General features: G+C 35.1%; 2 protein-coding genes across 4 annotated transcripts in view; one reads left to right on the top strand and one right to left on the bottom strand.

The window, feature by feature from the left end:
* Positions 1 to 5,077, bottom strand: part of ano5b (anoctamin 5b) — a 44,712-nt gene extending 39,635 nt beyond the window's left edge. For both annotated transcript variants that reach the window (XM_058077245.1, XM_058077246.1), the window contains exon 1: positions 4,740 to 5,077. In XM_058077245.1, coding sequence (XP_057933228.1) covers positions 4,740 to 4,815 — 76 coding nt within the window. In that variant the 5' untranslated portion in view covers positions 4,816 to 5,077. The remainder of the gene's footprint in view (positions 1 to 4,739) is intronic.
* igdcc3 (immunoglobulin superfamily, DCC subclass, member 3) overlaps positions 4,911 to 27,559 on the top strand; it is a 103,902-nt gene continuing 81,253 nt past the window's right edge. Inside the window, exons 1-3 of one of the 2 annotated variants that reach the window (XM_058077248.1) lie at positions 4,911 to 5,235; positions 9,111 to 9,467; positions 21,971 to 22,276. In XM_058077248.1, the coding sequence (XP_057933231.1) occupies positions 9,395 to 9,467; positions 21,971 to 22,276 (379 nt within the window). In that variant the 5' untranslated portion in view covers positions 4,911 to 5,235; positions 9,111 to 9,394. The remainder of the gene's footprint in view (positions 5,236 to 9,110; positions 9,468 to 21,970; positions 22,277 to 27,559) is intronic. The other variant, XM_058077249.1, reaches the window with a different exon arrangement.

Here is a 27,559-nt window from a genome sequence, read left to right as displayed (position 1 = left end):
TATATGTTGTAAAAACATTTAAAAAAAAGTGTTTTGTGTTAACATTTTTATCTTTCTGGAACCAATTTTACATGAGGAATTGATTCGATTTACATCTGTTTCGGTTAGAGTTTGACTGAATGACGCTAACCAAGTCAAGTCAACAAACAATTGTAAAACATTATCAAAAAGTTGTGTTCAAAGTGTTTTGTGTTAACATTTTTATCTTTCTGAAACCAATTTACATGATTTAATATGTGAGGAATTGATTTGGTTTACATCTGTTTCGGTTAGAGTTTGACTGAATGACGCTAACCAAGGTTCCACTGTAATTATTTGATGAATTGATTTTGCAAAGTCAAGTCAGCTGTGTTTGTGAACATCAACAAGCAAATGTAAAACATTATTAAAAAGTTAAAAAAGTGTTTTGTGTTAACATTTTTATCTTTCTGGAACCAATTTTACATGAGGAATTGATTCGGTTTCGGTTAAAGTTTGACTGAATGACGCTAACCAAGGTTCCACTCTAATTAATTGATGAATTGATTTTGCAAAGTCAAGTCAGCTGTGATTAACAAAAAACAAACAATTGTAAAACATTATTAAAAAGTTAAAAAAGTGTTTTGTGTTAACATTTTTATCTTTCATAAGTGAGGAATTGATTCGGTTTACATCTGTTTCGGTTAGAGTTTATTCATTACTACTGTATTTATATGTCGTAAAACCATAAAAAAGTGTTTTGTGTTAACATTTGTATCTTTCTGGAACCGATTTTACATGAGGAATTGATTCGGTTTACATCTGTTTTGGTTAGAGTTTGACTGAATGACGCTAACCAAGTCAAGTCAACAAACAATTGTAAAACATTATCAAAAAGTTGTGTTCAAAGTGTTTTGTGTTAACATTTGTATCTTTCTGGAACCAATTTTACATGAGGAATTGATTCGGTTTACATCTGTTTTGGTTAGAGATTGACTGAATGACGCTAACCAAGTCAAGTCAGCTGTGATTAACATCAACAAACAATTGTAAAGCATTATCAAAAAGTGGTGTTCAAAGTGTTTTGTGTTAACATTTTTATATTTCTGAAACCAATTTACATGGTTTCATATGTGAGGAATTGATTCGGTTTACATCTGTTTCGGTTAGAGTTTATTCATTACTACTATATATTACGCTTTTTATGTTGTAAAACCATAAAAAAGTGTCTTGTGTAAACATTTTTTATCTTTCTGAAACCAATTTACATGATTTCATATGTGAGGAATTGATTCGGTTTACGTCTGTTTCGGTTAGAGTTTGACCGAATGACGCTAACCAAGGTTCCACTGTAATTATTTGATGAATTGATTTTGCAAAGTCAAGTCAGCTGTGTTTATTAACATCAACAAGCAATTGTAAAACATTATTAAAAAGTTTAAAAAGTGTTTTGTGTTAACATTTTTATCTTTCTGGAACCAATTTTACATGAGGAAAGTAAACTTAAATGTTCAGTTATTGCTTTAATTCATAATTTATATGTATTTATATGTTGTAAAAACATTTAAAAAGTGTTTTGTGTTAACATTTTTATCTTTCTGGAACCAATTTTACATGAGGAATTGATTCGGTTTCGGTTAAAGTTTGACCGAATGACGCTAACCAAGGTTCCACTGTAATTAATTGATGAATTGATTTTGCAAAGTCAAGTCAGCTGTGATTAACAACAAACAAACAATTGTAAAACAGTATTAAAAAGTTTAAAAAGTGTTTTGTGTTAACATTTTTATCTTTCATATGTGAGGAATTGATTCGGTTTACATCTGTTTTGGTTAGAGTTTATTCATTACTACTGTATTTATATGTTGTAAAACCATAAAAAAGTGTTTTGTGTTAACATTTTTATCTTTCCGGAACCAATTTTACATGAGGAATTGATTCGGTTTCGGTTAAAGTTTGACTGAATGACGCTAACCAAGGTTCCACTGTAATTAATTGATGAATTGATTTTGCAAAGTCAAGTCAGCTGTGATTAACAACAAACAAACAACTGTAAAACATTATTAAAAAGTTAAAAAAAGTGTTTTGGGTTAACATTTTTATCTTTCATAAGTGAGGAATTGATTCGGTTTACATCTGTTTCGGTTAGAGTTTGACCGAATGACGCTAACCAAGGTTCCACTGTAATTAATTGATGAATTGATTTTGCAAAGTCAGCTGTGTTTGTTAACATCAACAAACAATTGTAAAACAACAAGGTTGATGTGAAACCACATCTCCTGATGGGTTGAAATGCCTTTAATGGATTGTGGATGCTATGATCCAAACCTCACCGACGAAGCGGCTTGCCGTTGATTGACCCTCAAGAAAACCAGACTGCATTAAATATGAATGTAAAATACATACAAAACCATACGCGTGTTTTGACCGCCTTTGGCTTTTATTGTCATTGCACAATAACACAACAGTGAAATTGCCAACGAAATGTTGTTGTCGTATAATAATAATAATAGTGTGGAGAATAAATAGATGACATCAAATATGAACAACAATGTACAGCGTAAACAGTAAATTGCACAAATTTAAATAATTTTGAATGAATAATAACTTAAAACTTAAAATAATTACAGTGGAACCTTGGTTAGCGTCATTCAATCAAACTCTAACCGAAACAGATGAGAACAGAATCAATTCCTCACATATGAAATCATGTAAATTGGTTCCAGAAAGACAAAAATGTTAACACAAAACACTTTTTAATAATGTTTTACAATTGCTTGTTGATGTTAACAAACACAGCTGACTTTGCAAAATCAATGTATCGATTAATTACAGTGGAACCTTGGTTAGCGTCATTCAGTCAAACTCTAACCGAAACAGATGCAAACTGAATCAATTCCTCACATATGAAATCATGTAAAGAATGTTTTACAATTGTTTGTTGATGTTAACAAACACAGCTGACTTTGCCAAATCAATTTATCAATTAATTACAGTGGAACCTTGGTTAGCGTCATTCAGTCAAACTCTAACCGAAACAGATGTAAACAGAATCAATTCCTCACATATGAAATCATGTAAAGAATGTTTTACAATTGTTTGTTGTTAACAAACACAGCTGACTTTGCAAAATCAATTCATCAATTAATTACAGTTGAACCTTGGTTAGCGTCATTCAGTCAAACTCTAACCGAAACAGATGTAAACAGAATGAATTCCTCACGTATGAAATCATGTAAAGAATGTTTTACAATTGTTTGTTGATGTTAACAAACACAGCTGACTTTGCAAAATCAATTTGTCAATTAATTACAGTGGAACCTTGGTTAGCGTCATTCGGTCAAACTCTAACCGAAACAGATGTACACAGAATGAATTCCTCACGTACGAAATCATGTAAAGAATGTTTTACAATTGTTTGTCGTTAACAAACACAGCTGACTTTGCAAAATCAATTCATCAATTTATTACAGCGGAACCTTGGTTAGCGTCATTCAGTCAAACTCTAACCGAAACAGATGTGAACCGAATCAATTCCCCGCATATGAAATCATGTAAATTGGTTTCAGAAGGATAAAAATGTTAACACAAGACGCTTTTTAATGGTTTTACAACATATAAATCCAGTAGTAATGAATAAACTAACCGAAACAGATGTAAACCGAATCAATTCCCCGCATATGAAATAAAGTAATTTGGTTCCAGAAAGTTAAAAATGTTAACACAAAACACTTTTTAATAATGTTTTACAATTGCTTGTTGATGTTAACAAACACAGCTGACTTTGCAAAATCAATGTATCAATTAATTACAGTGGAACCTTGGTTAGCGTCATTCAGTCAAACTCTAACCGAAACAGATGTAAACAGAATCAATTCCTCACATATGAAATAAAGTAAATTGGTTCCGGAAAGATAAAAATGTTAACACAAAACACTTTTTAAGCTTTTTTAAAGAATATTTTACAATTGTTTGTTGATAACAAACACAGCTGACTTTGCAAAATCAATTCATTACAGTAGAACCTTGGTTAGCGTCATTCAGTCAAACTCTAACCGAAACAGATGTAAACAGAATCAATTCCTCGCGTATGAAATCATGTAAAGAATGTTTTACAATTGTTTGTTGTTAACAAACACAGCTGACTTTGCAAAATCAATTCATTACAGTAGAACCTTGGTTAGCGTCATTCAGTCAAACTCTAACCGAAACAGATGTAAACCGAATCAATTCCCCACATATCAAATCATGTAAATTGGTTCCGGAAAGATAAAAATGTTAACACAAAAAACTTTTTAATGGTTTTACAACATATAAACACATATAAATAATATAACCGACCCTGACCAATCGCAACAGAGTAGGCGTGGTCTCAGAATCTGAGAGCTATGAGCTGTACATTTGTACCCAATACACATGCATTATTTTTACTATAAAAATAATTCCTTTTTTAAAATATGAATATTATCTAATAATGATCAACCACGTGTTTTGGAAACACTTTCCAGTGTGCTTGTTTTTGAATGACACACAAACTTTCCTACTTCACGTGACGTCATTGAACGCAGTCTATGCCAAAAAAAAAGCGCACAAACTTGAATGCAACACTAGAATGTCAACTCAGGAACCTCGGAACCACATAATAATAATAATAATAATAATTAAATAGTTGATTTAATTGACTTTTAATTTTATATTATATTGCAGTAGTGTGGTGAGTGCAATTTTTGTCATATTTTTATTTTGATAATTGAAGATGGAAAATTAATAAGGATACGTACCTCCGGTGTGAAAGTCGGTGGTGTTCTGCAGCTCGATCAAAGTTTCATCCTTCGACTTGCCCGTTATTCTCCTCATTGCGGCCGACTATGTGCTCAGTCAGAGAGAGGCTTGTGACTGGGGGAGGGCAGAGGGGGTGGGGGGGTGCCACTGTGGCACTGTATATCCACCATGTGAACGAAAGGATTCACCATTCACCGAGGATGCTGATCGAATCCGGATCAATAATAAAAAAAATATTACAGAAGCATCTTTTAGCACATTTTGGGGAAGGATCCCAACGAAAGTGAAGCCTCCTGGTTCCCAGACGCTACCGGATCAGAGGAGGTACTCCATAAAAGGGGAGTGGCAAAGGGTGTTTTCATCGGCTAAATGAAGTGATGGGTCGTTCGTGAACGATACGGCTCCCGGTGACGTCTTATTATTATTTAAGCCAACTACGAGATCCGGGCTCCTGCGGAGTGTTCACGTGACCTGACCAAGCCGGAAGTCGGCCAAGTAAGACACGCTCACCGGGCACAACATGCATGTTATCGAATTAACCAGAAAAAACATCAAAATAATGGCGAGTATATGTAATAGAAATGTATTTTACAAGTACAATTGCATAAAAATCGCCTAATAAGCCTTTATAAGATCACAGCTGCCTTGTATTCACGTTGAGTTCCATGTCAGGAAGTCATGTTGTTGTTATGATACATTCAATGCTAGCTAACCGTATCAGCTAAACTTAGCCGTATCGCTATAGTTAGCTGACAACAAACATAACTGCTTGCTGTGTTATTGTTGGTGTATTTTATATTATATCACTGCTTGCTATTGTTTTATCGTCGACCATCAGGAACACAAGATCCCTCGTTTAATGCGCTTAAAAAAAGCGCTGCTAAACTAAGCTAAACCTGCTAGCTTCAACAAACATAACAAACAAATATAATAATAATAATAATAAACAAATATTAAAATATTTTCGGAGTCAACATAAAAAAACACAAGCAAGCGCTGCTAAACTAAGCTAAACCCGCTAGCTTCAACAAACATAACAAACAAATATAATAATAATAAACAAATATTAAAATATTTTCAGAGTCACAACATAAAAAAACAAGCAAGAGCTGCTAAACTAAGCTTAACAAACAAAATATAATAATAATAATAAACAAATATAAAAATATTTTAATTTTTGTGAATTTTCTAAAATTCTAAATTTTAATTTTACTTTTAATTTTTTGTCACATACTGAAGTACAAGGTGATATGACCGTACAACGACATAATGGGTACCATAGTAACTGTCAATATAGTGATATATATATATATATATATATATAACACATCATAAGGAGTTTGTGTACTATATTGGGAAAGCAGGAAGTGAACAAATGTAACAGTTACTGATTGTAAAAGTACCAGATGGAGGGGTAGAATTTAATAAGCTTTGCTTCTTCCTACTCCTTTTGGACATGTGGAACTGTGAACTGATGATGTGATGCATTCAATTGTAATCTGATGCATGTTCAAATGAAATAAAACCACTACCATTATCATGAACAACATTTTTACTGCCAAAAATGTTTGAATAAGTCCCCACTTTATTATTATATTACATAACAGACGGGTAAAATATTTTCTTCAAAAATACAGAGGCAGTCCCTCTTTGGGTCACGACTGCTTAGTATAATGATACTAATAGTACTAATACTTGGTACATGTCCTCACCAGAAGCTTATCACTTGACAGCCGTATAGCTTTTTATCTCCTCTGCCTCTTCCTGTCAGTTTCCTTCAGTCCAGGAAAACAAAATGTTCTCCTTTGGCAACACTACAGTTAATTGAACATTAAAAAAAATGCAGTGAATATTGCAGTAACTATTGCAATATCGGGGCGAAGAAACAGCAAAAAAGTGACAGTTGATAGTATTAATAACATATCAAACTTCACTAAATCATAACAATATGTATCTAACTTCCAACATACTCGTAAACAGTAAACAATCCCGGGGCCATTTCATCGACCTCTGTGGTCTGCTTGATTGTTTTGGTCTGATGAATATTTATACTACAAACATATTTTTCAAATCTCATTCAGCCATATATATATATATATATATATATACTACATAATTAGTACCTCAGGGACAAAAATGTCCCTGTGAAACTCATTATAATCCCATCCTTTGCCATTTTAGCATGCAATACATCATACGTTGTAATGTATGAGCTTCCATTGCGCACAACTTTGTTTAAAACGTAAAGAAACTATTTAACGTTTGGCCTATGGGACAGATTGTTTGCTGTGTTGCTATTTGCTTCACGATAAATGCAACATTTATGCCTCATTTATGAATATAATCAACGTTTAAGAGCAGCAATACATGTCATGTGTGCAGTGGGCTGTGAAGGGTTTTGTCGCCCCCCTGTGGCCAAAGAGTAGATTGTTGGGGTTTTTTTTGCTACAACTATTTGAATGGTGCATTTAAGGAGATGATTTAATGTGTGGAATAAATGAAGTGTTACAAACGCCTCTAACTGATCGCCGATAAGTAGGCCGATAGGTATTCGAATCGATTTTTCCGGAAATATACTAATAAATCATGCAGTTTTGCGGTTGAATATGGTCTATTATTAGTCAAAAATGTGCCAAAAATGTCGCTTTTTCAAGCAGAAAAATGGGGTTGTTGTCTATATGAGCCCTGTGATGTTTTGCTGGCTCGCCCGAAGACGGCTGGTATAGGCTCCAACCCCCCCGCCCCCCGCCCCGCCACCGTCGTGAGGATAAACGGTTGAAATGTAATGAATGAATGAAGCAGAAAAATGGCTAAATGTTGTTTAAGACACACAAGCACCAGACTTGACAGACTTGTATTGCAAGGTTGGAATGATCTCAGGGGCTACTGTCGACGCCCGTAACGCACAGCGACAGATGAAACTCAACTCTGAATGTCACTTCCTGTCCGCCACTCACTCAAGGGAACACGTTCATAGCAACATAAGTCTTATTTATGTTTTATTTACTCGTATTATGTCTACCATATTGGGGTACTATGAGTGTAATGTTAACAATAATAGGCTCTAATAATATTGATAGTATATTAATATTAATTTTAATATATTATTATTATTATTATTATTAATTAATAATACGAAATTAATATTATATTAAAATTATTAATAATGTTATAATATAATATTAATCTGTTATCAATAACTTATTATTAATAGTAATATTAGAATATTATATTGATATTAATATAATATTAATTTAATATATTAATGTATTATTTATTATTATAATATATTAATTATATAATGTATTAAATATATAATAAATATTAAATATATAATATATTAATTTAATATTTATTTTATAATTTATTATTATTGATTATTATTAGTAATATTAATATATAATATCAATATTAGTGATAATATTAATATATAATATCAATATTAGTGATAATATTAATATATAATATTAACAATATTAATATATAATATGAATATTATTAATATTATTAAATTAATATTATTTATTAAAATAATATTAATAAAGGCTCTAATAATATTTGGATCCATATTTATGAAGTCATAAACAATTATGGAAATACTCCATTTATCAATAAAGAAGGTCCGCAACAAATTAACCGCAATAAATGATGGCTTACTCCACATACAAAATAATACTGTTTTATACAAATTTGTAACCCGCAAGGCATGCTAGGAAGCCCACGTGCTCACTTCCTCAACATTTTTCCTAATGTATTTGTATGTAAAATGAGTTTGCCGTGTAATACTGTAAAATATTAAGTTCCAAGTCTTTAAGACGGATTTTTGTAGTTTTTTTTATTCTGCAGTATTTTTGTGAATTACATTTTTTTTATTTTATTATTTTATTTTTAATTTTTATTTGCCTCTTTTACAGCCAGTGTACAATAAATACAATGCAGGCTTGTCCACAACAAAGAGTTGTAACAGCTATTACACATAACAGCCGCTAGAGGGTGCTACAGTACAGCCAAAAAGAGGCGCTGCTTTGTTCTCGTGGAAGAGTTCCTTGTTTATCCGAACAGGTTCACTTTAGTATGCGAAACCGTGAAACAAAACATCATCTTCTTATACATCATTTCATAATTACACCAACTTATTAAAAAATGTATTAACTACCTTGTTTTTTGTAAGTTCTTTGTTATTTATTACTACTCTAAATTGTGTGTACGCACAACAAAAGTATGGATTGTTATTCATGTAAATGAATGGCAATACGTGTAATGCGATGTAACACTTAGTAATAGTAATTGTTTGTTAGCGTTGCGTTCAATGACTTGTTTTTTTTTTTGGACTCTTTTGTTCCGTGTGTGTTTGTGTGTGTGTGTGAGAGAGAGAGAGAAAGCGAGAGAGAGAGAGAGAGAGAGAGCATGGTTGCTTCCAGTGGAGTGGATGAAGAAGAGAAGAAGGAGGAGAGAGGGGAAAGCGGGATGCTGACAGATTCCTGATAGATTGGCTAAAATGGCGAAAGCGGGTTCAGTCGCCCCCGTAGTTCCCGGACATCGGAACATGTAACGTGGATGTTTTGTTTTTTTTTTTCCTGAGCCGGAGCCGTTAACTTCACCCTGTTTTTTTTTTGTTTGTTTTTTTTTGTGCCGGATTATTTGAGCGTTTTAAATGGCACCCACCAGCCGCCGCTTCCGCCTGGTTCCGTGCTTCTTTTTGGGGATCCTCCTTAACGCTTTCATCGGTAAGTGGTGGCATGGTTGCGTGGATGTGGGATGGAGGTGGTGGACGGTTGGCTGATTTCCCTGCAAGCCGAGATAAGTGCGAGGAGTGACCGCTAACCTTGAACTTGCCACCCCCCCCACCCCTTTTTCGGATATGGCTCCTAATATGAGCTCGGTTATCGAATATGATGTGGTAAAACTTTGTCAGTGTGCACGTACCTTATGTGTGTATGTGTGTGTGTAGTTGAACAAGAACCACGTGCAAGCGTGACACAGTGAAGTTTATTATGATGTGTTCAATGTCCTCATGTACAAAAACAAATAGGACTCCCTTTTGTGTGTTGACTTGACTCAATAGACGGTTCCTATGTTATTATTAGGGGTGGGTGCAAACTTTGGGCTGGATGTGTTGGTTCTCAACTGGTGGGTCGGGACCTAAAATTGGGTAGTGGGTGCATTCTGGGGGGCAAGTAAAAAAAATTATTCATTCGTTTTCTATTACATATCCCCACAAGGGTGTCATGGGGGGTGCTGGAGCCTATCCCAGCTATCTTTGGGCGAGAGGCGGTGTATTTGTTTTGCTTTTTCTTTGGCTTTTTGGCAACATTAATTCAACAAGCCGCTCACACAGCAGCCGACTGCCCTAACAGAGCCCTCTTGCCATGAAATAACACCCCTATAGTCACCGTTACTCTACTACCAGCTAATATAGTAGACATTCATTCATTAATTTTCTACTGCTTATCCTCACAATGGTCGCGGGGGTATGCTGGAGCCTATCCCAGCTGTCTTGTAAGCTGTCGATTAATCTGATGCTTGTTTTACGATTAATCGTGTAATCAGTTCGGCCCCAGACAAACCAAATGAATATGAGTCAAACAGTCAGTGGTTATGCAACATTCATTCATTCATTTTCACGAGGGTCGGGGGGGGGGGGTGCTGGAGCCTATCCCAGCTGTCTTCGGGCGAGCCAGCCAATCACAGGGCACATATAGACAAACAACCATTCACACTCACGTTCATACCTATGGACAATTTGGAGTCGCTAATTAACCTAGCATGTTTTTTGGAATGTGGGAGGAAACGACTAATAATTATATTCTTAGTCGATTAATCTGATGCTTGTTTTACGATTAATCGTGTTATCAGTTCGGCCCCAGACAAACCAAGTTAATGAGTCAAACAGTCAGTGGTTATGCAACATGGATTCATTCATTTTCACGAGGGTCTCGGGGGGTGCTGGAGCCTATCCCAGCTGTCTTCGGGCGAGCCAGCCAATCACAGGGCACATATAGACAAACAACCATTCACACTCACATTCATACCTATGGACAATTTGGAGTCGCTAATTAACCTAGCATGTTTTTTGGAATGTGGGAGGAAACGACTAACAATTATATTCTTAGTCGATTAATCTGACGCTTGTTTTACGATTAATCGAGTAATCGGTTCGGCCCCAAACGAACCAAATTAAGCACCCTAGCATGTTTTTGGAATGTGGGAGGAAACCGGAGTACCCGGAGAAAACCCACGTGTGCACGGGGAGAACATGGCAGAGGGTGGAATTGAACTCGGGTCTCCTAGCTGTGAGGCCTGTGCACAAACCACTTTACCACCGTGCAGCCTGATTTAGTCATTTTGCCATTTGTTCATCACGCTAATCACGGTATAAGTCGTAATTTATACTTAAATTTACTCCGAAGTCAGAGTACTTCAAGGACATACAAAATAAAGTAAAAATACAACAGTACTCATACAACAAGTTCCGATTTTCATATTGTAAATATTGTGTGTGTGCACCTATTAAAATGTTCTTTTCGGTGCGTAACTTCCTGCACGTTACACTTTGTGGACATTTTTTACGGCTTAAAAACCGCACCAAACATGAGCTCAGCTATTGTGTAATTTCATCATCACCTCCTGGAAAAAATACATTTGCGCTTGCGAATGTTTTATCGATGATTATCGCCGATATTGGTGGGCGTGTGTTCACTTTTTCGGAGCCCCTGGTGTGAATACTTCACTTCAATAATTAGTCAACACTTACAGTAATATTAATATCTTTACATTATGTCATTAATGCTAATGCTAAGAAAGGGGTCTGATTGATACGTATGAAGGGCGTTGGGTGTCTTTAATATTCATTATTGATCGACTTCAAGACTTATCGATGAAGATGCGTTCAATGTCACGTGGGCGGGGTTTGTGGGCGTGGTCTGAGAATAGATACAAAGAGAGTCGTGGAGAGAATATTTGGAGATATTAGATGTCAAGACTGCCTTGTTTCTTTGCAAATTCTGTGTTCGGGGTGGGGAGTGTAAGTGTGGGGGGGGGGGCGGGGGGGTCCTTTGTTCACTGTGAGGCCCCCCGAATTGAAAGAGCGGAGGATATTGAATATTTGCCACACAGAAAAAGCCCCCGTCTGGATGATCATGGGGATTGTTGGGCTACATCAGAGCTAGGCTTTTGTTTTTATTCTGCTTTTTTTTTTTTCTAGTCAAATTTAATCTGCAAATTATGCAATTATGATTTTAGATCAAATGAAGACGCCCTTTGTAGACATTTCAATCGCGTGGATTCAAACATGAAGACAAGAGCCTGTGTCACAGTTTATGAATGGCGATGCGAGAACTCATCATCTATCAGATCTCCTGATAGGACTTTAACTCTTAACGCTCGTTTTCCTACAGCAGGGGCGGCCTATTTTATAGGGGTGGGCTTAGGGGTGGGCTTGGGGGGGGGTGATGTCATTATCTAATTTGCATAACAGGCCACAACATATGCGCATGTCATTTTCATAGGCGCTGTGGGAGACAAAGAGGGAGCAAAAAGCAAAACAAACGTTTAGACATTGGGGTGGATAATCGTGATTAATCACACTAATAGGTGAGTTAATTATTAATTAACTCATCATGAATTCAAATTAATTACAGATCGAATTTTTAAAATTTATAATCAGTATGTCTGATAATAAAATAAAATAAAATATAAAAATAATATAATAATAATATAATATAAAAATAATATAAATAATAATAATATTATAATAATATAAAATAAACAAAAATAATAAAGCTATACTTTTAGGGAAAAAAACAGCATACGTATATATTTTAAGTTTAAAGCCAAAATATTAAGAGAAAAAAATATATAAATATATATAATATTATAAGGAAAATATGATGATTTTAGACCATAAATAATATATATAAATAATAAATATAATAACAATAATAAATATATATAAAAAAGTTTTTTAAAGAATAAAATTGTAGTTATTGGAAAATTAGGTTGTTAAAATTTTCAAAATTTAAATAAAAAAACAGAAAAAGAAGTATGTCCGATAATTATATAATAAGTATGTCCGATAATTATCACTACTGATAATTACTCGTAACATTACGTGGAAGAATAAGACAATTTTTGTAGCATAGTGTTGAAATATTAAAATGAACTTTAAAAATCCTAATTAGGAAAAACAAACAAAAAATAATAAAACGATCATTTTAGGGAAAAAAATTCTAGTATGATGGAGTCAAAATATAAGTCGAAAGTCAAAAGATAAGTCAATATATAATGCAAATAAAGTCATAATTATTCAAGAAAAAAGTTAAAATAGTCAGAAAAAAAACACAGCATAAATTGTATATATTTTAAGTATAAAGCCAAAATATTAAGAGAAAAAATATATATATAATATCATAAGAAAAATAGGATAATTTTAGTAGCATGGCGTTAAAATATTTAAAAAAATCTTTTTTTAAAGAATAAAATTGTAGTTATTGGAAAATTAGTTTGTTAAAATTTTGAAAAATTTAAATAAATTTCGATGATCGGTCTGCTTTCATGGACAAACCCCAATGATTGAAATACCAAAATAGCTGTCGATTAATTAGATCATTAATTAATCAGAAATTTCCCCATCTGTAATTCACACACAGTCCCGTTATAATGTGTTTATGAGGTGCCAAATAAATGATTTATATGATAAAACAATCAGCTTTGGGCTAATATGTAATAATACATCCCATTAGTAATGAGTTAACTTTATGTTTACAATATGCTGAGGACCAATAAAAACGAGCTGTAGGCCGAAATTGTTATGACTTAAAAGATGATTTACATTAAAAATTCATCATCCTCATAACTTTACATGTGATTGCGCACGGACTGTTTCCCAACTGTGCTAACATTGCAGTAACATTGCCGTGTAATTAACTTGCCAGTACTCGGAATTACATGGCGATGCAGTACATCGGGTATCTGGAAGAGAACAGTATTGATGTCAAAATTCCATAACTGAATCTTATTGGCTGAAAATATAAGTTAGATATATATATATATATACAGTATATAATAAGAAAATATATAAATATAAATTTGCATATTTTTCTGCCTGGAAAGGAGATGAAATATTAGCTTTTATGGAGGCACCGAAAGCTGAGTTGATATGGGAAAACCCTCCGCAATACCGACTTCATTATAGAGTATGATATACACCAGGGGTCTCAAACACGCGGCCCGCGGGCCAAATGTGGCCCGCAGGACGCTAAGTTTGAGGCCCCCCGGGCCTTGATATGAAAGTTTAATGTTAGTGCGGCTCGCGCAAGTTTTGATATGAATGAGTGAGCAGATGGCTCGCCCGAAGACGGCTGGGATAGGCTCCAGCACCCCCTCGACCTTCATGAGGATAAGCGGTAGAAAATGAATAATTGAATGAATGAATAAAAATTACGGTTAAGTGAGGCTGATGAAGTTTAAACACAAAGCTGGCTTGCCCGAAGACGGCTGGGATAGGCTCCAGCACCCCAACCCCTTCAACCCTCATGAGGATAAGCAGTCGAGAATGAATGAATTAATAAAAAATGTGATTAAGTGAGACTGATAAAAGTCTAAACACAAAGCTGGCTTGCCCGAAGACGGCTGGGATAGGCTCCAGCACCCCGACCCCTGCAATCCTCATCAGGATAAGCGATGGAAAATGAACGAATGATTGAAAAATGAGATTTAGTGAGGCTGTTGATGTCTAAACACAAAGCTGGTTCGCCTGAAGACAGCTGGAATAGGCTCCAGCACTCCCCCACAACCCCCACAACCCTTGTGAGGATAAGCAGTAGAAAATTACTTAATTAATAAAAAATGTGATTAAGTGAGGCTGATAAAGTCTAAACACAAAGCTGGCTCGCCCGAAGACACCTGGGATAGGCTCCAGCACCCCCACACCACAACCCTCATCAGGGTAAGCAGTATAAAATGAACAAATGAATGAAAAAATGCAATTAAGTGAGGCTGATAAAGTCTAAACACAAAGCTGGCTTGCCCAAAGACGGCTGGGATAGGCTCCAGCACCCTAACCCCTGCAACCTTCATGAGGGTAAGCAGTAGAAAATGAATGAATTAATAAAAAATGTGATTAAGTGAGACTGATGAAGTTTAAACACAAAGCTGGCTCGCCCGAAGACAGCTGGGATAGGCTCCAGCACCCCCGAAACCCTTGTGAGGATAAGCAGTAGAAAATGAATTATTTAATAAAAAATGTGATTAAATGAGACTGAAAACGTCTAAACACAAAGCTGTCTCGCCCGAAGACGGCTGGGGTAGGCTCCAGCACCCCCACACTGCAACCCTCATCAGGATAAGCGGTCAAAAATGAATGAATGAATAAAAAATACGGTTAAGCGAGGCTGATAAACTCTAAACACAAAGCTGGCTCACCCGAAGACAACTGGGATAGGCTCCAGCACCCCACCCCCTGCGACCCTCATGAGGATAAGCAGTATAAAATGAACGAATTAATAAAAATGCGATTAAGTGAGGCTGATAAACTCTAAACACAAAGCTGGCTCGCCCGAAGACAGCTGGGATAGGCTCCAGCACCCCACCCCCTGCGACCCTCATGAGGATAAACGGTAGAAAATGAATGAATGAATAAAAAAAATGTGATGAAGTGAGGCTGATAAAGTCTAAACACAAAGCTGGCTCGCCTGAAGACAGCTGGGGTAGGCTCCAGCACCCCCTCCCCGCAACCCTTGTGAGGATAAGCAGTAGAAAATTACTTAATAAAAAATGTGATTAAGTGAGGCTGATAAAGTCTAAACACAAAGCTGGCTCGCCCGAAGACAGCTGGGATAGGCTCCAGCACTCCCCCCCACACAACCCCTGTGAGGATAAGTAGTAGAAAATGAATGAATGAATAAAAAATGTGATTAAGTGAAGCTGATAGAGTCTAAACACAAAGCTGGCTCACCCGAAGACAGCTGGGATAGGCTCCAGCACCCCACCCCGCAACCCTTCTGAGGATAAGCAGTAAAAAATGAATGAATGAATAAAAAATGTGATTAAGTGAAGCTGATAGAGTCTAAACACAAAGTAGCGAGGGATGACTACATGTTGAATTTGTGAACCAAGAAGCCTTAGGCGAACATTCATTGATTCATTGTTTATTAAATATGTCCTAAGGCACCAAATATGATGCTTTTTTTTTTTTTTTGAAGAATCTATGGCTTCCTATCCTATATACAACACGATGGACCTTTACTCGTTATCGATGACCTCAACTTGTTGTACGACTCAATATTGTGTGCAAAATAATTTTCCTCTGACCTTTTCCACACTTGCTTCTCGCATCGTATTAAATTAAACCATCCTTGTCGTCAGGCCCTCATTAACATTCATTAACGTTGCTTTCATGAATGTGTGATTATGTAAATTCAAAGCGAAGGAGCACGTTGGCATCAATGAACTAACAACTTGAACATCTGGGGTTCCTCGGTATACCACACCATTCGCTTGTCAAAGAAAATTAAAAAAACAAAATTATTAAAGCTGCAAGCAATGCCGAAGGGGTCCCTACACCCCCAATTTCTGATATAGACAGAAACATTGGGCCGGCTGGTCATTTAGTTTTTTTTTTTTTTTACCCAATATTTTCATGGAGTTGAGGTATTCCGCCACACCCGTGGAGTAATATTCCGTAGTTGTCAGTATATCTATATACGAGATGATTCATATTGCGTTTGAACTCGAGTCAATAGACAGTAATCCCTCGTTTATCACGATTAAGAGGCTCCAGACCTGGCCGTGATAAGTGAATTTCAACAAAGTAGCATCGACAAATTTTTCATAGCTCCACGACCTTGTTTACAACCAATTTCAACATTATTAGAGCCCTCTAGACATGAAATAACACCCCTATAGTCAACTTTACACTCTTATTATTCTTTGTTTCACGATGCACATGCACTACGAGATCTCTTTGTTATATGGACCGATTATGATTGTGGAACTGAGTTGTTAACATTTACAATATAGTGGCGAATTTGCCTGATTGTTGTTGCCGTGCCGTACCGCATCATATGGGCTTATTTGGTCAGAATAGTTGACTTCCTGTTTGTTTTGAGACTTTTTGTGCATCTGTCATGATTGATGTCACCCTTAAAGTAATCTTTTCCAAATTTAAATTTAATCACATGGGTACATGATACCATATAGCGTCCGTATCAAACTCGCAAGCCGAGAGTTTGAGACCCCTAGACCCCCTACACGGACCAAACCAATATGAACCAAACATAATCCCGTTATTGATTTGGGTTGGCTACATATCTGTCCATCACCGTTTTCCAAAATTTACCAAAATTGTTGTCGATTAATTGGACTTTAATTGGATTAATTGGATTAATCTCATTTTCCCGGGCAGGAAATTCAGGGATGAAGGTTTTCTGTTCCGACCCGTGTGCCCCCCGGCTCCACCCCCTATGCTGCCCCTTATAGCGTCCATATCAAACTCGCAAGCCGAGAGTTTGAGACCCCTAGACCCCCTAGACGGACCAAACCAATATGAACCAAACATAATCCTGTTATTGATTTGGGTTGGCTACATATCCGTCCATCACCGTTTTTCAAATTTTACCAAAATTGTTGTTGATTAATTGGATAATAGATTAATTATGGATTCATTAATTAATTTCAGTCGTGATGTGATCACCGCGCTCACTCAACTTCTACTCAAATAGGAAGCATTTCCCGGGCTGGAATTTCAGGGATGAAGGTTTTCTGTTTTTGACCCGTATGCCCCCCGGCCCCACCCCCTATGTTGCCCCTTATAGCGTCCATATCAAACTCGCAAGCCGAGAGTTTGAGACCCCTACACGGACCAAACCAATATGACCCAAACACAAACCCGTTATTGATTTAGGTTGGCTTCATATCAGCCGAAAATGTCAAAATTGTCAAATTGTCGATTAATTGGATAATAGATTAATTATAGATTAATTGTTACGACCAGAGTCTGGAACAGCAAAATCTCCACCTGCCAGTTAAGGGTTAATTATTTCTACTACCACCTTCTTGTTTTTCACAAGTGGCAGCACTGATGTGTCTCTGATCCCATGGTGCGTTTACTGACTCTGCTTTTTGATTGGGGAAAAACAGCACACTCAACTTCTACTCAAATGGGAAGCATTTTCCCGGGCTGGAATTTCAAGGAATGAAGGTTTTCTGTTTTTGACCCGTGTGCCCCCCCCGGCCCCACCCCCTATGGTGCCCCTTATAGCGTCCATATCAAACTCGCAAGCCGAGAGTTTGAGACCCCTAGACGCCCTAGACGGACCAAACCAATATGAACCAAACACAAACCTGTTATTGATTTTCAGGTCGGCTACATATCAGCCGAAATCTTACCAAAATGGTTGTCGATTAATTGCATAATAGATTAATTATGGATTAATTATTACAGCAAGAGTCTGGAACAGCAGAATCTGCACCTGCTAGTTAAGGGTTAAATATTTCTACTACCACCTTCTTGTTTTTCACAAGTGGCAGCACTGATGTGTCTCTGGTCCCATGGTGCGTTTACTGACTCTGCTTTTTGATTGGGAAAAACAGCACAAGAGAAAAGGAACTGGGAACTCATAGACCCAAATATTCCAATTGCATTCGGTTTATTTGCTAAAACGGAAAGAATGTAACCTTTGTCCATATCAAACTCACAAGCCGAGAGTTTGAGACCCCTACACCCCCTCGACGGACCAAACCAATATGAACCAAACACAAACTCGTTAATGATTTAGGTTGGCTACATATCAGCTGAAACTGTCCAAATTTTACCAAAATTGTTGTCGATTAATTGGATAATAGATTAATTATGAATTAATTATTACAGCCAGAGTCTGGAACAGCAAAATCTGCACCTGCCAGTTAAGGGTTAAATATTTCTACTAAGTAGCAGCACTGATGTGTGTCTGATCCCATGGTGCGTTTACTGACTCTGCTTTTTGATGGGGAAAAACAGATATAGATTAATTATGGATTAGTTAATTAATCTCAGTCGTGATGTGATCACCGCGCTCACTCAACTTCTACTCAAATGGGAAGCATTTTCCCGGGCTGGAATTTCAGGGATGAAGGTTTTCTGACCCGTGTGCCCTCCCCGGCCCCACCCCCCAATGCTTGCCCCTTCACTCGCCCCATCCCCTCCCACCGGATTCCAGGGCCTGGGGGGGGCAGAGACTGGTAGTGCTTAGTTCATCAGCAACTGAAACGTGATACCCGTAGAGACCGCCAACCTCCCTCCTCTTTTATAGAGCCAAGTCACTTTAAGATTGTTTACATTCTTTATTTATTGTTGCCAGCCCATCTGTTGCCACGGAGATACGACCAGTATAGCATGTTAGCTCTTTTTTTTTCCGAATAGGAAATCCTTACCTCAGATACATTTTTTTAAGGCAAAAAAAATCAAAGACTCCAGCATGTCAGCTGTTTTAGTACACATTTTAAATGTAGCGTTTCTGTGTGTTTACACGTGCATTTCCTGATTCTTTAGCCCTGAGGTATTATAAGACAGGCGTATACATTTTGTTTGTTTGCATGTGAAGGTCGTCGATATGGAAATGATTACCAAGGCCACAACCGCTGCAGTTGCTTGCTTTTAGAAGACGGCGTGACACAAATCAAAGGATGATGCAGCTTCTCCAGATATGTAGTCCAGATCCATTTTCAAGAGCTGTAGTAAAAAGGAAGATGCAGGAGAAGCGGATTCGGGTATACATACATGGACCCGAATGTTCCAATTGCATTCGGTTTATTTGCTGAAACGGAAGGAATTGAACCTCATTCCGAAAGAAAAGTGCTCATCCCAATGAACATATAAACTTAGCATATTTTGGTGCAAGTCTTAGAGTTCTCATGTTGTAAAGTGTGCTTATTTGTACCTATGTTGTTGTATGAGGGATTTTTTTTTGCCAGTACCCGGAATTGAACCTTTGTATACACCTCATTCCGAAAGAAATGAACATATAAACATAGCATATTTTGGTGCAAGTCTTTGAGTTCTTATGTTGTAAAGTGTGCTTATTTGAACCTATGTTGTTCTACGAGGGTTCTTTTTGCCACTAGCCACGTATACATGGACCCAAATATTCCAATTGCATTCGGTTTATTTGCTGAAACGGAAGGAATTGAACCTTTGTATACACCTCATTCCCAAAGAAAAGTGCCAATCCGAACATATAAACATAGCATATTTTGGTGCAAGTCTTTGAGTTCTTATGTTGTAAAGTGTGCTTATTTGTACCTATGTTGTTGTATAAGGGTTTTTTGCCAGTACCCGGAATTGAACCTTTGTATACACCTCATTCCGAAAAGAAAAGTGCCAATCCGAATGAACATATACGTAAACATAGCATATTTTGGTGCAAGTCTTTGAGTTCTTATGTTGTAAAGTGTGCTTATTTGTACCTATGTTGTTGTATGAGGGTTTTTTTTGGCAGTTGCCAGAATCGAACCTTTGTATACACCTCATTCCGAAAGAAAAATGCCAATCCGAACATATAAACATAGCATATTTTGGTGCAAGTCTTAGAGTTCTTATGTTGTAAAGTGTGCTTATTTGTACCTATGTTGTTGTATGAGGGTTTTTTTTTTGCTAGTAGCCACGTATACATGGACCCAAATATTGGAATATTCCTTTCCCCAATCCGATTGAGGTATCTTGTACCCGTCCAAACGGAAAGTTGTTAACCGGGACTGATGTTAACCAAGGTACCACTGTACTGGGGAAAGATTAGCAAATCTGGAACTGTTTGCAATTGGTGTTATTGCATCTATATTTAGCAATGTTTGAAAGGCAGGTGCAAAACTGGTGCTTTACGCAAGAATGGCACAAATTTTTCCATAACTTTTCCATAACTACCATAACCTAATAAATCAAAAATGATGTTGTTTAATAATGTTGTAGTGTAAAACGTGTATGTTACATGAGGAAATCCACCAAGAATTCCAATTCCTGACTGCTGTTTAAAAAAAAAAAATCCAAATATTTCAACTTTCTCCCAAAATATTTTTTATGGATGTCTGATAATTATAAAAAAATATTAAAAATATGATATTATTTTTTTTTAATAAGATACCGATATCGACCGATAATTTCCTGTATCTTATTTTTTTCCCGATCATGAAAAACAATTTTGTTGGACAAATTGAGAGTTGGACAATATCGGACATTCCTAATAATTTTCCAAATTTTTTTTCTTGTAAGTTCATGACTTTATTTTCATAATATTTGGACTTAGTTTCCACTTTTTCCCCAACCTAAATTCCAAAATTTCCGAACTTAAAAATGAGATGACTAATTTTGTCAGAATGTTAGACTTTTTTTTTTATCCTCATAATAAGACTTTCTTCGTTACGTTTTTAAAAAAAATATTTCCTGTATCTTATTTTTTTCCCGATCATGAAAAACGATTTTGTTGGACAAATTGAGAGTTGGACAATATCGGACATTCCTAATAATTTTCAAAATTTTTTTTCTTGTAAGTTCATGACTTTATTTTCATAATATTTGGACTTAGTTTCCACTTTTTCCCCAACCTAAATTCCAAAATTTCCGAACTTAAAAATGAAATGACTAATTTTGTCAGAATGTTGGACTTTTTTTTTTATCCTCATAATAAGACTTTCTTCGTTACGTTTTTTTAAAAAATATTTCCTGTATCTTATTTTTTTCCCGATCATGAAAAACGATTTTGTTGGACAAATTGAGAGTTGGACAATATCGGACATTCCTAATAATTTTCCAAATTTTTTTTCTTGTAAGTTCATGACTTTATTTTCATAATATTTGGACTTAGTTTCCACTTTTTCCCCAACCTAAATTCCAAAATTTCCGAACTTAAAAATGAGATGACTAATTTTGTCAGAATGTTAGACTTTTTTTTTATCCTCATAATAAGACTTTCTTTGTTACGTTTTATAAAAAATAAAATATTATAAAAAATATTACGTAAATATTTTGACTTTATTGTTGTAACATTCTAATGTCTGCTGCAAACTAATTTTCCAAAAATTACAATTTTATTCATACTAGTTGTGTTTCTCATAATATTATGACTTAAAATTTATGTTATTATTTTACTATTTTTTCGTGTACATCCATTATTATTATTATTTGTAAAATACTGAAATTCAATATATACCCTGCTGCATATATTGCAACCCCGCATTGTGATCTACGTGTGTGTCGTTGCAGGTGTGTCATGTGATGCGGAGCTGTCCTTCACCCTGGAGCCCAGTGACATCATCGCGGTACAGCAGCAGCCCCTCATGCTCCACTGCCAGGTGAACGGTATCCCCCCTATCACGACACAATGGCGGCACAACGGCGTGCTCGTGACTCAGGACCAGTATCACGCCACCTTCATCAATGGCTCCCTCCTCATCGGGCACTTCCTGAAGACCAAATCCGATAACTCATCCGATGAAGGGGACTATGAGTGTATGGCGCAGAATTCCTTTGGGTTGGTGGTGAGCCGTAAGGCGCGGATACAAGCAGCCAGTAAGTCGTTTTGTCTTATTTTGTAGCCAAATTAATTTTGATAAATTTTGATAAATTTTGATAAATTTTGATAAATTTTGATAATTTTTTTTATAATTTTTTAATATTTTTTTAATAATTTTTAAATAATTTTAAAATATATTTTTATAATTTTGTTTTGGCAGTAAGCGTACACAATACATTAAAAATTATGAACCTTTGGCAAAATTTTAATTTGGGGCACTTTGATTTATCATCTTGATATCTTCATATTTACAGTAATATACAGTATCTATTGAAAGAGAGTTTTGTCTTATTTCGTAACAATATAAATTTTGATAATTTTTTTTATAAATTTTTATAATTTTTTAAATTTTTTATACATTTTTAAATTTTTTTATACATTTTAAAAAAAATTATACATTTTTATAATTTCGTTTTGGCAGTCAGCGTACAAAATATATTGTAAAAATTATCATGAATTTATATAAATTTATATAAATTTATATAAATTTATATAAATTTTGATTAATTTTGATTAATTTTGATTAATTTGGTACAGTTTTAGTTTTTTAAAAATATTTTTTTATACATTTTTATAATATTTTAAATAATTTTAATACATTTTTATACATTTTTATACATTTTTATACATTTTTATACATTTTTATACATCTTTATACATTTTTATACATTTTGTTTTGGCAGGAAGTGTACAAAATACATTGTAAAAATTATCATGAACCTTTGGCACAATTTTAATTTGGGTCACTTTGATTTATCATGGGTAATTTTTTTTTAAATTTATTTCAAACATGAAAAACATCCAAAGCACAACAAAGCAACCAAAATCAATACAAATAAAATACGTATTTATATATAAACTTACACATCAATCAACAGTGATAAATGAATTTCAGAAATATAGGATTCCTTATGGAATATCTTGGTACTAAGAGGATCGAAAACCTGTTTACAACCTTTTAAAATGTTTTTTTTTGCATTATTAGAGCCCTGTAGACATGAAATAACACCCCTATAGTCACATTTACACTTGTATTACCCATTATAGTTGACATAATAATGAAAATATAAATCATCTTAGACATAAAATAAATAATTTCGGGCTGCACGGCGGTCGAAGTGGTTAGCGCGCAGAGACCTCACAGCTAGGAGACCAGGGTTCAATTCCACCCTCGGCCATATCTCTGTGTGGATTTTTGCATGTTCTCCCCGTGCATGTGTGGATTTTCTCCGGGTACTCCGGTTTCTTCCCACATTCCAAAAACATGCTAGGTTAATTAGCGACTCCAAATTGTGACAAAGAATGACAAAGTCCCGCCTCTCGCTCAAAGACAGCTGGGATAGGTTCAAGCACTGCCCCCCCCCCCCCCGCGACCCTTGTGAACATTTATTTACACAGGAGCTGCTGTCAGCCACAACTCATATCTGTGTTAACAAAATGGATTATAATTTTAGTTTAAATGCAGAAAATAAATGAAATGAAATTTTTTTGGCCCCGTGATGGGTTATTTTTTATAGTTAATGATACGGGCAATGGTTTGTTATGCACAATGGTTGGCTGTATAATAATCGAATTGGCAGAAAATCGCCATTGTACAAAAAAATCGACAAATAAAAGATAGGCGAGGCTGTGATGTAACCGCATTCTCCCGAAAAAAAAAACAAAAAAACAATGCACTGTAATTAATAACCAGCCCATATTACTGTAACAGTGCAAGTGCCGCACGGCCATGGGGTTAGGTTTGATTTCCGTAGCTCCGTTCCTGACAAATTCATCTCCTGTAATTGAAATATTGCCTTGATTGCGTTGTAGCTTTGGGGGTATGAAAGCCGCGCGTGAAAGTGCACGGGCTACGAAGTGATTTGCATATTTTAATAATAATAATACGGGTGTAATGAGCTATCTGATGCTCACCTACAGTACTGCTGCTTCGGGCCCTTTTGAGCTGAGTATTAACGAGCCTTGCATGCTCGGCAATAAAATTGAAGCAACACAAACACGCTTGTTGTTTAACCATTATGTCGCCTCATTTAAGGCAGTGGTCTCAAAGTGGCGGCCCGCGGGCCGAATGCGGCGCACTGGACGCTAGTTTGAGGCCCCGTTCTTGATATGAAAGTTTAATGTTAGTTTGATATGGATGCTGTATGGTATCATGAACCCAGAAATGACTGCTTAAATTGTTTATTTTTATTTTTTTATTTTAAGATTTTTAAGATAAAATTAAGATATTTGAGAACGGTAAAAAAACAGATTTTTTTTTCAGTTTTTAATATTTTTTAAATTTTTTTGAAAACCTGATGCTTAAATTGTTGATTTAATTTTTTTTATTTTAAGATATAATTAAGATATTTGAGAACAGTGAAAACCGGAATTTTTTTTTGTCAGTTTTTAATAATTTTTTAATTTTTTTGAAAACCTGATGCGGCCCAGCCTCACCCAGACCCTAGCACCAGGGGCCCCCCGGGTAAATTGAGTTTGAGACCCCTGATTTAAGGTAATTGCAATTCACAATTACATTTAAAAATAAATATAATTTGATAATTTAATCTAATATGAATTTTTATATAATTATATCAAATATAATTATTAAAATAATTATTCTTTCGGACAGGGGTGTCCCAGGTTTTTCCAGTGAGGGCCACATAGTGACATAGGTGAAAAGGTCGATTATTAGCATTATTAGCATTTTCGCTCTTTGCTCTTTTTACTGCTGTTTTTGAAAATAATTTCAACTTTTTCCCAAAATATATTTTACGGATGTCTGATAATTATATAAAAAAATTAAAATTAAATATTAAAAAATTATTAAAAATAAGATACCAATATCGACCGATTCGTTCCGGTATATTATTTTTTTCCCGATCATCAAAAACAATTTTGTTGGACAAATTGAGAGTTGGACAATATCAGTTTTCAGCAAAAAAAACAACATTCCTAATAATTTTCCATTTTTTTTTTCTTGTAATTTCATGACTATTTCCTTCATATTTTGACTCTTTTCCAAAATTTAATTTAATTTCCAAAATTTTCCAACTTAAAATTGAGATGACAAATTTTGTCAGAATGTTAGTTAGACATTTTTTTTATCCTTATAATAAGACTTTTTTTAAAAATTACTTTTTGCCCAGAATATTTTGACTTTATTGTTGTAAAATTTGAATGTTTATTGCAAACTAATTTTCCAAAAATTACAATTTTATTCTTAATTGTGTTATTGTTTTACTCTTATTATTCTTGTACAGTTACGACTTTTTTCCTTTAATATTTTGAGTTTATTATTATAAAATTACTGCTGATTTTGATTGTACTTTTAGTCATATTAAAAGTGCCCTTTTCTTGAACATTTTGACATTTATGAAACTAGGTTTTATTTATTTTATTTTTAATCAATTTTTTAAAATATATTTATCTCCCCTCCTTTATACAGGAGGACAAGCGTGCATTATTTACGTTTTTTTCAAAACCACCATTTAACATGCTAGACGTCATCTGAGGTAAAAATGGGGAACTTTGCACTGTTCAGTTCTTTCTTATTTATTACCAGTGAATGAGAAAAAAAAAAAAAGCTGGAAAAGGTCTAAAAGGAAGGAAAAGCACGATCATTTGACCATGACTGATGTGAACCCTGAAGGATCACTCAAGGAGATGTTCTCATTCACTGAACGGATGGCTTCTTATAACACGTCCTTGAATAGAAAAAAGGGAAATGTACTGAATAAGCACCGCACGTTCGGGAGGGATTTGGTCATACTTTTATTCAAAGACGTATAAAATGCGACTCGAGTAGCATCTCAGAAGTGTGCTTTTTTTTTTTTTTTTTTTACACAAAATCCCCACCATCGTATTCTCTGTGGTGTGTTTGCGACTGTCAGTTGGGAAAATACGGGAAAAGTACGGGAAAATATTCCTCTCAGGTGTCAGAAAACGCAGCGCATCTCGCAAGAACCCGTTTAGTGATGATCGTCATGTGCGGGCCCGCAACAAATACATTAGGGCCGCTACAAATAGATTCAGCGCCTTGTGTGAAAAGATCATTTAACAAGAAAACTACAACCAATTAGTCAAATTACAAACAACGAATAAAGTGAATAAAGTGGTTAATATTATTATATATTATAATAATATAAATAATAAATAATATAATATTAATATTATTATAATACAATTCAGATTTAGAATGTTACGAGAATAAAGTGAAAATATTATGAGAATAAAGTCACAATAAAACAATGTAATTTATTATATATATATATATATATGTATTAAGAAACAAACAAAGCAAAACAAAATTATAATTTTTGGAAAATTTGGTTGGGCAAAAATTAATAATATTACGAAAACAAAAAATTATGAGAATATTGTCACACTATTCTGAAAAAAAAAAAACAAAGGTATGCCAGCATACGTTGTGCTTTTGTGCTAATATGCCGATCATGCTACTAAAATTATATTTTCATTAATTCTTTTTTATTATTAGAATACAACTTTTTTTTCGTATTTTGACTTTATTTTTGTAAAATTACAAAAAAAAATTTTTTTCCATTTTTGTTTTTCACATTTTCCAAATGTGATATATATATATATATAACATAATAATACAGTATCTATTGAAAGAGTGCACAGTTTTGTCTTATTTCGTAACAATATAAATTTTGATTAATTTGGATTAATTTTGATTAATTTTGATTAATTTTGATTAATTTTGATTAATTTTTTTATAAATTTTTATAATTTTTTAAATATTTTTTTATATATTTTTATACATTTTTATATATGTTGTATTTTTTTTTTTAATTGTTTGATTCTCTGATCTGACAGCCGCACATTAGCGACAAACAAGGACGTTCTGCGCCGTGCCTTTCTGTTTCCTGTCTACAACACGCTTTTCCCGGCCTAAGAGTTTGAGTAATCGATCGCCCGCACAAAGATCCCTAACCGGTGTTTGTTAACGCTGATGTCCTTTTTTTTTGTGGTCGGGGGAGGTAATTTGCGGCGTTACACATGCTCCGACAACAGAGTGTGTGATTACCGAAAGCCTCTTTATAGCCCCCCCCCCCCACCGGTGGATAAAACGTCTGTCCTATTCCACGCTAACTCCTTCCATAAATTTCACTTTTTATGAGCTTGACAGCCATTTGTGTGAGCTCACAGTCAGGGGTTGGTGTCTCGGATTGGGGGGGGGGGGCTCCCAGTTGCCCCCCCGTCTAAATCGCCATCCAAAAAAAAACGTTTCCCCCCCCCCAAATGTTATCTCTTTGATGGTAAATTTCACTGGCCTC

The sequence above is a fragment of the Doryrhamphus excisus genome, chromosome 7 (genome assembly GCF_030265055.1).
Source record: "Doryrhamphus excisus isolate RoL2022-K1 chromosome 7, RoL_Dexc_1.0, whole genome shotgun sequence".
NCBI lineage: Eukaryota > Metazoa > Chordata > Actinopteri > Syngnathiformes > Syngnathidae > Doryrhamphus > Doryrhamphus excisus.
The sequence above is the reverse complement of the archived record's forward strand: the minus strand, read 5'-3'. Positions and strand labels throughout refer to the sequence as shown.